The sequence below is a fragment of the Urocitellus parryii genome, chromosome 1, assembly GCF_045843805.1.
Source record: "Urocitellus parryii isolate mUroPar1 chromosome 1, mUroPar1.hap1, whole genome shotgun sequence".
NCBI classification, from domain to species: domain Eukaryota; kingdom Metazoa; phylum Chordata; class Mammalia; order Rodentia; family Sciuridae; genus Urocitellus; species Urocitellus parryii.
The window spans coordinates 253,958,967-253,971,664 of NC_135531.1; the positions used below are offsets into that span (position 1 = coordinate 253,958,967).

General features: G+C 36.6%; 1 protein-coding gene across 2 annotated transcripts in view; it reads left to right on the plus strand.

Moving 5' to 3' along the window:
• Pard3b (par-3 family cell polarity regulator beta) overlaps window positions 1–12,698 on the plus strand; it is a 986,773-nt gene that overhangs the window by 527,017 nt on the left and 447,058 nt on the right. For both annotated transcript variants that reach the window (XM_077803361.1, XM_077803362.1), the window contains 2 exons: window positions 1,016–1,155; window positions 2,651–2,779. In XM_077803361.1, coding sequence (XP_077659487.1) covers window positions 1,016–1,155; window positions 2,651–2,779 — 269 coding nt within the window. The remainder of the gene's footprint in view (window positions 1–1,015; window positions 1,156–2,650; window positions 2,780–12,698) is intronic.

A 12,698-nucleotide genomic window follows, 5' to 3' on the forward strand; every position in this document is an offset into this window, starting at 1 on the left:
GGCTAAATTAAATTGATAATAGGAAGAATAATTGGGTATTGTCATTGGTCGATGTGTTGGTTAGCTTTTTATTACTATAATAAAATACCTGAGATAACAAAGTTAAAAAGAGGAAAGGTTTATTTAGGCTTACAGTTCTGAAGGTTTCAGTCCATGGTTGATTGTTCAGGTGCTTTTGAGTCTGTGACAGCAGTATATTATGATGGGACTATGTCACGGAGCAAGCTTCTTACTTCATGGTGGCCAGGAAGCAAAGAGAGAGAAAGAGAAGGGTCCCAGTACCCACTGCTAGAGCAAACCACTAATGATTTAACTTCTTTCCACTGTGTCTAACCTCCTCCCAACAGTGGCATAACCTAGGGACCAAGCCTCTTACAAGCAGGCCTGTGGAGGACATTTATCCTATCCCTAGTGGTGGAACATTGGTGATGGAAGCTTGGAGAAGCAATGCAATTGAAGTAACAGTTCTTTATGGCAGAGACAGCTGAGCATCCCTCAGAGAGTGAAAAATACACTGGAAGGGAGAAATTAGAGATGTGAGAGAATAAGGAGGTGCATCAGGTTTCTTGCTGACAGGACCTGAGACGTTTGGCTTATACAGGTTCAGGACACAAACAGACGGGTGAGCCACAGATGGGCCAGCTGACTGAGAAACTGACCAAATTCAGGTCAAATCACCCTTTCCTTCCCAGGAAATCATGCAGTCAGGTTATGGTTTACTGAGGAACCCATCTCAGGCATATGGACAACATGTGCATTTCTTCCCAAACCTGAATAAACAAAAGTGTAACACATATATATAGGGCACCATATTCACTTTGATACCATCATGGCCTGTCAGAAACCATAATTTTATTTGAAACCAGAGGAACTGAAGCATATTTTAAACCTCCTGGAATGTAAATATTTTACTTATTCTACATTAGTCTAAATTAGGCAGATTTTTACTGTAAGATTGAATATAATATTACGTATGCTGAAAGTGACTGTTCACTTTTCTGGTCTTCTACGCTAGGCCCTGAAGGACTTGGTTTCACTGTGGTTACCAGAGATTCTTCCATTCATGGTCCTGGTCCCATCTTTGTAAAAAATATTTTGCCAAAGGGAGCAGCAATAAAAGATGGCCGGCTACAGTCAGGAGACAGAATTTTGGAGGTAAGGATTTAAATTAATATCTTTGATAAAATATTAGTAAATAAATAAATACATGAACATATATAGCTGTCGCTCACAGTTTCCCTGGCAGATTGGTTTCAGGACCACTCTGCAAGATTAATACATTCTGCAGATGCTCAGGTCCCTTATGTAAAATGGTTCATAATCTGGACACCACCCTCCTGTATACTTTAAATCATTTCTAGATAACTTATAATACCTAATACCATATAAAAACTGTGAAAATGACAATTATACCATATTTTTTAAGGAATAATGGCATTTTAAAATCTGTACATGTTCAATGCATATACAAGGAATTTTTAAAGTTTTTTTTTTTAATTTGTTCTCTTTACACATGACGGTAGAATATATTTTGACATATTATACATACATGGACTATAACTTCCCATTCTCATATCAGAGATTTTTTTAAATATTTTTTTTAAATCTGAGATTCATTGAATCCACAGATTCTAATGAAATCCATGGATATGGAAGGCTAACTGTACACTAGCATTTCATTTTGAATATAAAATACATTAAAATTTATTACTTGTAGACAAGATAAGGACTCTAATTATGAAACTAGTTAATGAGCAGCCTAACTTAATGTTAAGTCCCCAGTGAGATCAGTGATATGGGGTCAAATAATAACGAAGACTTTTCCATATCTTCTCTTTCTTACTTCTTAGGGTTCTTGAAGAATTTGCATTAACTCCAACAGTTCATCATATATTCAGTGAGGTCAAAGAATTTCAGTCACACCCAAGCCTTTGCAATAGTGTTTTCTTTTTTTTTTTTTTAACTTTTAAGGGGTAGGGTGTTTCTCAGGTTGAACTATGCATTGTCCAAATTTTCATAACCTGGTATACACAGCTAGTAATAGAAACAGCTAAATGGGTTTTAACATAGATAATTATTTGGAATATCTGAAAGTCTTTTTTTTCATTCATTTTTTAATAGCATCATATTCTTGTTAATCCTATGTTGCTGATGTATTTACCTCTTAAGAAATCATCTTTAGTAAAACTGGATGGTTTATTTTCACTCTTTTAGGGCATGAAATCAAGACTAGCTTTAGATCTAGATGTAGTTCTAGATCATGAGGAAGATGCACCAAATGACTAACATAGCTCCAAATTAGAATTTCCAATAACTTATGACAATCTTCTGACTATGATTTTCTGGACATAAGAGCATTTTAGAATTATATAAGAAATACTTATATTGCCAGAGGAATTGGCCATGTAATAATAGTTCATTTCTTCTTGTTCTATTGGGTAGAAAATGGTTCCAAGTAAGCATTTGAAATCTACTTTCCACCTAATTGACAAGTCAATCTCTGGTACCTGTCAATTTGATTTTCCCCTCCGAAGAATGTGATGGCTTAGAAAAAATTGCTGTTACTAATGACTGACTGAGTTTGTTCAGCATCATCATAATGATGGTCAGAAAATGTAATTGTGACTATTCATATGATTTTATTCATTAGGTAAATGGCAGAGATGTCACTGGACGAACTCAGGAAGAGCTTGTGGCTATGCTAAGGAGCACCAAGCAGGGAGAGACAGCCTCTCTGGTCATCGCTCGCCAAGAAGGAAATTTTCTGCCCCGAGAACTGGTAATGTTCAGAGCTCAGTCTCACTGAATTTTCAATGAAGATCTTAACACACTCGTTGAATTCACAGTAGTTCACTACCTAGTTCTAAGTTACAGGACTCATTTATACCAAAGTTGAATTTGAGTATTTATTCCTTTGGAGTATCACATTTTTTTTTTTAGGTATCGTTGCAAGGAATTGGGTATACATAAACAATGCTTTGGGTATACAGATTCAAACACGTTTAATGATAACTATTCAACAAAATCAAACTAATTAAATAAAATATATATGCTGTGGGCTAAGACCTACATAAAACAAAATAGTTCCTTGCCCCTCTTTCATGAAGTATCCAGTCTGAAAAAAAAAAAAAAAAAAAAACAGAATTAGAAGCCAGTCTTCAAAATGGAAATGAAAATTAAGAAGGAGAACCACAGCATGTTAAGATTAACACTACAGGTCTCAAGGACTGGGAAAGGCATCTTGAGGAAGAAAATTTTAAGTCTTCATAAAAAATGTATACCCTTTGACCTAGAAACTACACTTTTAGTAATCTTTCCTGAATTGATGATCAAAGATATGGAAAAAATTCATGTACATTGATTTTTTTCCCCAAAGTCCTATACAAAACAGTGATATATTTGGTGCTATATAGCCGTAAGGTATTGGTTAGATAATAACTAGATATTTCTCCAATGAAATATAATAAACGGGCTCATTGAGGAGTTGTTAATGGCATGAGAAGATATGATATAATGTTAAGTAAAAAATAAAATTGTATACAATTATACATGCAGAATGATCAGATTACATTAAAAACTATAACAATATAATTGGGAAGAGATGTACCCAAAATGCTGAGGCTATGAGAAATTTTAATTTTCTTGTATATGTATTACAATGAATTCGTATTGTTTATTTACTGAAATACCATTTTTTAAAAGAAGGCTATAGAAAATTCAAAAGGGAGTTTGTGGCTAACAACAAAGGAAAGCAGATGTGATAAAGGGACTTTAAATTACTCCTTGTTTTTTTAAATTTGATTTTCTTTGAATCTGTGTAAGAGATGACATAGGCACATATAGGTAACATAGTCAGTCCCTAGAGTTTGTTCATCAGAACAGTGAGGGTTCCTTGGGAGAGTTAATGAGGCTATTTAACTTAAAAAAGAGAAAGTTTAGAAGACATGATAATTTTCACCGAATATCTAACAAACAGTGTATCTGGTTGGTGCAAAGTTAGAGACTTGGGGCATGCAAAAATAATGAAGACTCTTTTCCTACTCTCTTTGAACTTGTCCCAAAGCAAATGGCTGGAAGGAGATAATGTTGTAAGAACTTTCCAACTATCAGACTGTATAAGAACAAAAAGTGTTACTTAGAATATTCAAACATGGCCTGCCTTACCATCTGTCAAGAGTGCTCTATAATAAACATTCTCCCATCAGGAAAGTTAAATAAGTCTAAACAACCTCTAAGATATCAATCTGTACTTGGATTCCGCTGCTCCTTCCCTGTCTTTCCCATGCTCTTGTTCATCGTCCCCCTTGCCCCACTGTATGTGCTGGGAAGAACTGTAGTCAAACAGAAAGCAAGAAGAGTGAGTGGTGTAAGTCATAAAGACAAACTGTTCACCTCCTTTTCTCTTCTTTTTTTGGGGAACTAGGGATTGAACTCAGGGGCACTTGACCACTGAACCACATGACCAGCCCTATTTTGTATTTTATTTAGAGACAGGGACTCACCGAGTTGCTTAGCACCTCACTTTTGCTGAGGCTGGCTTTGAACTCACAATCCCCCTGCCTCAGCCTCCTGAGCTGCTGGGATTACAGGTGTGCATCAGGGAACCCAGCTCCTTTCCTCTTCTTGTTTTCTCTGCACCCAACCATTTTGGAAGGCAGAATCTCATCTTGCTCAAGCTCCTTTCTCCTCCCAAGAAATGCTGCAGAAGCTTAAGTCCTCGGTTTTTTCCCTCTGAATTACAGATGGTTTTTCTTTCAACTTTGTTTATTCAAAGACCTTGGGCCTTTTCTACCAGGGTGAAAGTGAAAAGAAATGATAAGAAAGGGGGCAGCGTGTACATAGAGTAGGAAGTCCTTTCACTTCTTATTCAGACCTTTATTTGCTAAAGATAAAAACTCAGAGAAAACCTCAGTGGGATTGTGTCTTTATTTCAGAGATAGGAGAGAAAGGAAAGAAGTTTTGAGTGTTCATTCTGTTGAACTATGTTTCTGAAAGGAACAAAGCCCTTCATAGAAAGAGAAACATTTCAGCCAGCCCTTATGCAGGCAAGAGAACCTAACGACAGAGTTCTAATGCAAACCCTCAGGAGCCCCCACCCCAGGTCCACATCTGGTGGTTCTGACAGTTCTCTTGTATGATCTCTAGAATTCCTGACTCCATCGCTAATTTCTTCTTCTCACTCCCCCAGGTAAAGGGGGAGGGATGCTGATCGATCTTATTCTAGGTTGTTATTCATTAAATGCATTTTCTATTAAAGACAAGTATATCTGGAAGTTAGCCAATGGAATAATAGAATTTTTACACTAAAGGGAGTTGTAAAAATCAGTAAGTCCAACTAATTTTGCAGTGAGTAAGCAAAGGAGTAGAGTAGTTGAAAAACCCACCCAGTCTCCCACATTGAGCTGGGACTACAGGCCTAGGTCTCCTAACATTTAACATTGTCACTGGACTTCAACTCCTAGACCTCAACTTCTGTATCTACCATTTAGCTGTGTGATTGAGAGCAGGGCACAAAATCATTCTGAGGCTCAGCTTCCTAATCTATATAAGGAATATAAATTTGTTGTAAGGATTAAAAGAACAAATACATGTAAAGCTCTTATCATCTGTGGCTAATTATAAGTTTTTAATACCACTAGCTATAATTATTTTTTCTAGAACGTTACCACTGTCACTGTAATGTGAACATAATACTATCCTTTAGATATATTATGAAGTGAATAGATTTATACAGGCTTCCCTAGGAATAATTACTATTTTTTGAACACTTGTTTTCTTTATTTAATTTTTAAAAAATCTATTCTGGGATCCAAAATACTGAATGTCAAACAAATTCTTTATAACCTACCACTTTTACCTTTTGTAAGTGAGGCAGCCTGCGTATATTATTTCACTTTTCTTTAATAAAATTTCATGAAATTTGATTTCTATCCCATAAATGACCTCATAGGCTGAGCCCACCAGGGAGTCATTAAATTAATTGTGCAAGTATGATATTATGAACACAAATAACTTATTTGTACTCCTTGTTTTTAGTTTCAAAAAAATGAAAAGCATGTGATTAGTATTCATTCTCTTAGAACTTTCTGGACTATATCTACACTCAAAAATATTTGACTGTCCACTGTAGAAATTTGAGGAATACTTTCTGTCATCACAGAAAAAAAAAAAAAAAAAAGGGAGGGTTTGCCTTTGAGGCTTATAAGTACCTGACTCATGTGGACCCAAAGTCTTTGTGTTGGATAAATAAAGAATAGTACTTTTTTTTTTTTCAGCCCAAATGCCTGATGTGAATGCCAAGAAGCAAGAACTATACTGAAAGTTTAAAGAGAGGTCATGTTTGCATGGACAGGACTCTTTCAGTGGGAATTACTTCTAGGTGTGGCATGCACTGGACTCTGAAAGAACAAAATGAGGAACGAAATGTTATGTGATGCATCTCTTTGTTTTCCTTTTGAAAAAGGGAAGATGGTATCACTTTGGTCTCTTCTCTCTTATCATGATTGATGCACATACTTGACTTTCCATTGAAAATGTGGCAGGATGAAGGAAGGACAGCATTTCCTGCTTTTGTCTCATTCTATCTCCTTTGAGGAAAACAAACTGTGTTTATTGTTTTCCTGTTCAGAGAAACTGTCCTTTCCCTTTTTGTTTTAACCTTGCTATTTCATGAGCTCTATACCATCTGAACAGCATTACCCTGCCTGTTTTCCAGCAACTAAATCTTCCTCACTTCCTTGCTATCATTAGCTTCTTGTAAAGTCTCAATGCTTAACAGCTACTGGAGCATGTGGTCAGCAGTCATACAGGAAGTCTCAAAATAGTATTGTCTCTCGGATGTGACCCTCTGTCATTCCAAAGGCTTTAGCGTCCATTTCCTGGTCAGTCTCCTGACCTGCCACCTAGGAGAACTGTGCTGAACTTATATTTGCAGGTCCCTGTCCTTCCTCCTGAGCAATCTGTCAGCAGTATAAGTTTAGCAGCACATTTAGCTAACCACCTTTTCATCTGTATCAGGCTGGGCTGGAGAATCAAATGAGAGCAATTTATATAAGAACATCAATATGATTTAGCTGTTTTTAGTATGTTTCTTTACCAAAAGAACTGTGCTTCAAAGGTAGTTTTTCTAGAATCCCAGGCTAGAAGATCCTTTGAAGTCCTCACCCCCTTGACAGGTTGAGACTTTATTGAAGAGGTGTTCATATAAGGGATGATTTTGCGGAAGGTACTTTGAGATTAGTGTTGGTAACAGAATCAGAAGGTGAAACCACTGTGTTTGGTCTCCACTTGAAATGAACTTGATGTTACTTCTCAGTCGTGTATTGAGTCTGTTCTGTGAGAGATGTGGCCTACCAGTCCTTTTCTATCCCTGATGCCTGAAATTCTTTTCATCTTATACAGAGTCATCTAAGGCCATTTTTCCATTTAGAAATTATCCTGAACAACTAAAAAGGTTTTCTGTTAATTTCATGCCTTCATTCTTTTTGAGAGAGAGAGAGAAAGAGAAGAGAGTTATTTGCCATGCATCCTCATGTGCATGCATGTGTCTGTCTTCTTTCATTTATGTTGGGAAGGAAAATATTCTGTCATTTCTTTGTTAACCTCTTTAATGTTTCATTTTCTGACCTGCTGCCTTATCTTTAAATTATCCTGAAAATCACAGCAACCCCTGGTGGGTAAAACGAGCTGAGAAAATTTCAAATGTATTTATAATTTCTACCTGCCAAGTTTGCCTGCTATTAAATGCTGGCCTCTGTGAGTGGGATTAACTATATTTCAAGTAAGAACATTTCTCCTGCCTGGTATGATGGAGAACCAAAAGTTAGGTATGTTTGTCATGCTGATTTGGCCTTCACTTAGGAACATTGCTTTTGCTAAGGAAAAATGAGGCACATGTGTATGGAGATGCCCTTAATCGTTGCCGAGTTTAGTGTATTCAAACGCTACCATATTTACCTGTCCCTGTGACCACTGTGGCAATGAGATATGGTCCCACCTTCTTCAACATTTACATTACCTTATTATTAAGTAAAGAAATTTGCACCTTTAAATGTCAAATTATTTAACATCATAAATCATGGAAGAATTTTGGCTTGAAATCTTAGATGAACCTCATTGAACTGATATATTATTTTATTCCCTTTGGCTATTTGATTCAAATGATTCCATGCTTAATTAACCAAGATACTTAAGGAAGAATGAATATTATAGTAGCTATTTGTGGCGAAGTAGCAGAAATTGAAGGATAATTTCAGATTGATTTTTCTACCTAAACCAAAGTGCAAGGGTTATGGTTTTCAATTTTAGTAATTATGGAAACACACACACACAATATGCATCACTATAATTTGTGAATTTGGTAACACAGTTCTATAGATTTTAGAATTTTTACTATGATAGTTTCCATTTTGCCTTCTCCCTACAATAACTCCCATTTGCTTCTTACTGCATTTTCATTCAACTGGCATGTACTGAATCTTACTCAAGGATCTCTAACACAAACTCCTGAGTTGAATAAAATGTGTACCTATCCTCAAGCAGCTTCTAGCCCATATAGAAGAGTGATGAGATTGTTATACAAATAAGATGTTACAGAAACATCATGTATGTCAGGGACCAAGAAAGCTTTCATCAATATAACAGCATTTGGGAAGGACCTTAATGATTTACTAGGATTTCAAAATGCAAAACTAAAAGTGGGAAACAAATAAAAATGATCTTTAATTATTCAGAGATTGAAAAGTATAAAATATATCAAGGAGATGATGAGCAGCCCCCTTGGATAGATTACTGAGCAAGGAGCTAACATGAGAAATAGTACTATTTGTAATAAATTTGATGGGGCAAAGAGATGTTGGGATGCTTGCTAAAAGCTTATTGTTATTCACTAGGGGGTGCTGGTTATCAGCTTGGGATCTGGAATCAGTCAGACTTGGGTTGAATCTTGGCTCTATCCTTATTTACTGAATGGCCTTGATAATGGTACCTCCCTGAGCTTCCATTTGTCATTCCAAACACGGGGATCAGATTAGTGTTCACCCAAGAGACTTGGTAGGATTAAATAAGATGTATATAAATTTTTAGAAAAGGCTGCATAGTATGGGATTCAACAAATGTTCCTTGTTACTATTATCTACACTGCTTCTCTGAACGAGAGAAAGTCAATGCAAAGGTTAGGTTTTCCTATCTGTTTGGAATGGGGTTAGAAAACTTTGGTTTTGGCAACTAATAGATGTGGGAATGATGGAATGAGAAATTTTAATGACTGCAAAAATTTGAGTTCACAGGACTAGTAATGTCATTAACAGAAGCACAGGCTGATTTGGAAAAGAAAGCAATTATTTTTATCTTAGAATTTTGTTTCTTTCATGGATCCCATGGATCCTAGCATTTTCTCTCTCTCTCTCTCTCTCTCTCTCTCTCTCTCTCTCTCTCTCTCTCTCCTCTCTAGCCATTCCAAACCTATCTGTTTGAATATTTCCAGTGCCACCTCCTTGCCAAACGTTTGCAATGAGCCTTGCCTCTGCCTAAGACTCCAATCTCCCTCCCTTTCACATCATAACTCCTTAGTGTATCTATCAGCAGACTCATTGTTTGGGCAAAGCTTCCTTGAGCCTCCACTTCTGGCTAATGGAGCCATATTTAGTTTTCCATCTATATTCAAAATCCCCCTTACAATGCCTCTGAATCACATAATATTAAAATCTTTCCATTCAACCTAAGAACTATAGAGAAATAGCAGATGAGACCTTGTGGCCTGGATGTGAAGCCCTGCTTTGGAGTTTTAAAGACTTACCCAATCTTTCAATGTCTACATACTTTGTAGAGTCACTATAAGAATTACTGAACACAGATGCTAACATACAGTAAGTACCAAATAATGTTCACTCTTGTCATTTCCTATGCCTGGAGCATGAATATGGTCAGTAAACTTTTGTTGACTGACCGAATGAAAGCCACACATCACTAAAACCAATAGTATAAAGAAAGTGGGAAAGGAATTGCTAAAGAGGCTGTTACTGCCTATACACACACACACACACACACACACACACACACACACACACACACAATCTGCATTTAGTGTCTTACGTATCCTGTATATGATTATTTTCAACCAAATCTACAGGGATTTCCTCAGATTTCTGAGAGTGATCTCTACTTATAGCTTCATAAGACAATATGGGTTAGGTTAGTTTTGAACGTAAATCATGATGTAGGTGGTTTCAGATATGAAGACATTTGCACAATCTAGTTGTACAGTTTACTTGTAAAGACAGAAAAGCAATATCACTACTTTCTATTTAAAAGTATTACAGGTATTTATTTAAATGTTTAAAGATATTTTAAAGTTTCTTTTAAATGCTTCAATTTAAGCTACAATGATTTGTTAGAATAGTGGTTCTCAAAGTGTGGTCTCAGATCAGCAATATTAGTATCAATTGGAAACCGGATAGACATTATGGATTCTTAGTTTCTCTACAGCCCTACTGAAGTTTCCCTCCTGACCTGCTGAATCAGAAGCTCTGGAGGTAGGACTGAGAGATGTGTTTTAATAAGTCCTCCAGGTGATTATGATGCTCACTCAAATTTGAGAACCATTGGAAATTGGGTTCATTATAAAGAACATAAGGGCTATCAGATAACTTAGTGGCTCTAACTAACCTGCTTCAATAATCAGATTTCCAGCCTTATTTTTCTGTACTGTGAACAATTTCTTGTTCTGTGAAAATTTCAAGCCCAATTGAGCCATGCCTTTTTGGCTGTGTGCCCCTCATTTTGGAAATGGTCCAGCGCTGAGTGCAATCCAGTTAGCCAATGCAATTACACCTGATTTATTTAGGCAAACTCAATTCTACTTGACTTTTTCAGGCGCAACTTGATTGTGCACTAAAATTTCCACACTCAATTTGATTGTGCTCAAAATTTGTAATGTACCACCTTGTAACTTGTAGATTTAGATATATACCAAAAGGAGGTACTTTTGAAAGGCTTGGAAGACTGTGTTGTCACAGCAGTTATACCTACTACCCTTCTCCCTTTCCCTTTATGACCTCCATTGGATGCTAAAGGGTGAGGCATGTTCCATTGATCCCCCTACATGGACCACATTCCACCTTCTGCCATTCTACTATGGAGCAACTCGCATCCAAGATTTCAAAGTTCCTAGGAAAACAATGCTTATTTCCTATCACAAAACAGCTGTAATTAAGTTTCCATTTATTTTACAGATGAAGAAAAATGGAGCAGGAAATATTGTTCCTTACCAAAGTTCACATTGTTTGTCAAAGTCAGAAGTATTTTTTTAAGCGAGACTTTTGCTTCACTGAGAAATTCTGAACTTTCTGGACTTGCGGCGCTCAGGGTGAAGAGACTAGGTCCTGAATCTTTGCCAGCTTTTTTGAATGCTTTCAGTAACCCACAAGGCTGAGGGATTAATAGTCATTTGCTACTCTCTAGGAAGTACTTATACCTAAAAGAATTTTACTGAACCCTCTTGTCAGCAAAATCTAGTCTTGATAAAATAGATGATGATAAATGCTGTGGTTCAGCATTATTAAAACAAATGGAGGAAGCTCTGGCCATTTTGCCAGGTTGTATGGCTTCCAGGTGTCAGAAGGTAAATACTTAATGGCTTTTATCACAAGAATGGTTCTGCTGGAGATTGGAAGTAGAGAAAGAGGAGGGTTGTATTCTGTGAAGAAGCTCTCGTGACATTTCAGAGGACTGGGGCCTAATTACATCTTCTTGCAAAGTTAACAATGAAGAGCCATGAGACTCAGCCCTACTTTCCTGGTGCAAGATATATGTCTTATTAGAGGCCACTGTGACCATGATTAGGCTTTCAGAGACACAGAGAGAGAGGAGAGAGAGAGAGAGAGAGAGAGAGAGAGAGAGAGAGAGGAGAATTTTCTGAATATACATGTTTAAACAGCTCAGAAAAAGTAATACTGTGACCAACCACTGACAATGTCCTTCTTATTACCAGTTATCCAAATGTTACCAGTAATATATGACAGCTGTTAATATAGAGCAGCTGTGTAAGAAGTTGGGTTACAAAACTCTGGGGATGACCTTGATTTGCTTAATTGCCTCTGTGCCTGTGATCAATACATTTGTTAAGGTACATTTCGTGTATGATAAAGAAATGCATTCATTTTGTAAAACAATATTTAAAGATAGGAGGATAGTCCCTTAATTGATTGTGGTTGACTTTTCCAGCTGTTACAAAGTAAATAGCACCCATGTGAAACTGCCACTACAGTCCATTTCACTTTGAAATATACTTAGAGATTCGAACAAGTTTCATCTGCCTGTTCTTCTAGGAAAATGTGTGATCTTTTTCATTAAAGACTATCAACTTAAGATCATTGTTTTTTTTTTTTTTTTCCTAAGGGCTGATAAAACATAACGATCTGTTGCCACTTACTTCTTCCCATGCCCCGTCCCCAAAGATTCTCTGGGCAATGACTTTTAAATGTGTTCTCATTATTTTTAATGAGTGAGCAGAACACATGATGCCTAACACAGCAATAGATAGGTGCCCTTTCATGGAACTTGTCATCTGTAACAAAACATTGCAGGGGTTAAGACGCATTTTTCTTTAAGATATTATAATTATTTAAATTAAGATGCCCAAGTAAAATTCATATACAATTTAATTCTTGTTGATGTCTAAATGGAGATCCGCTGCATTC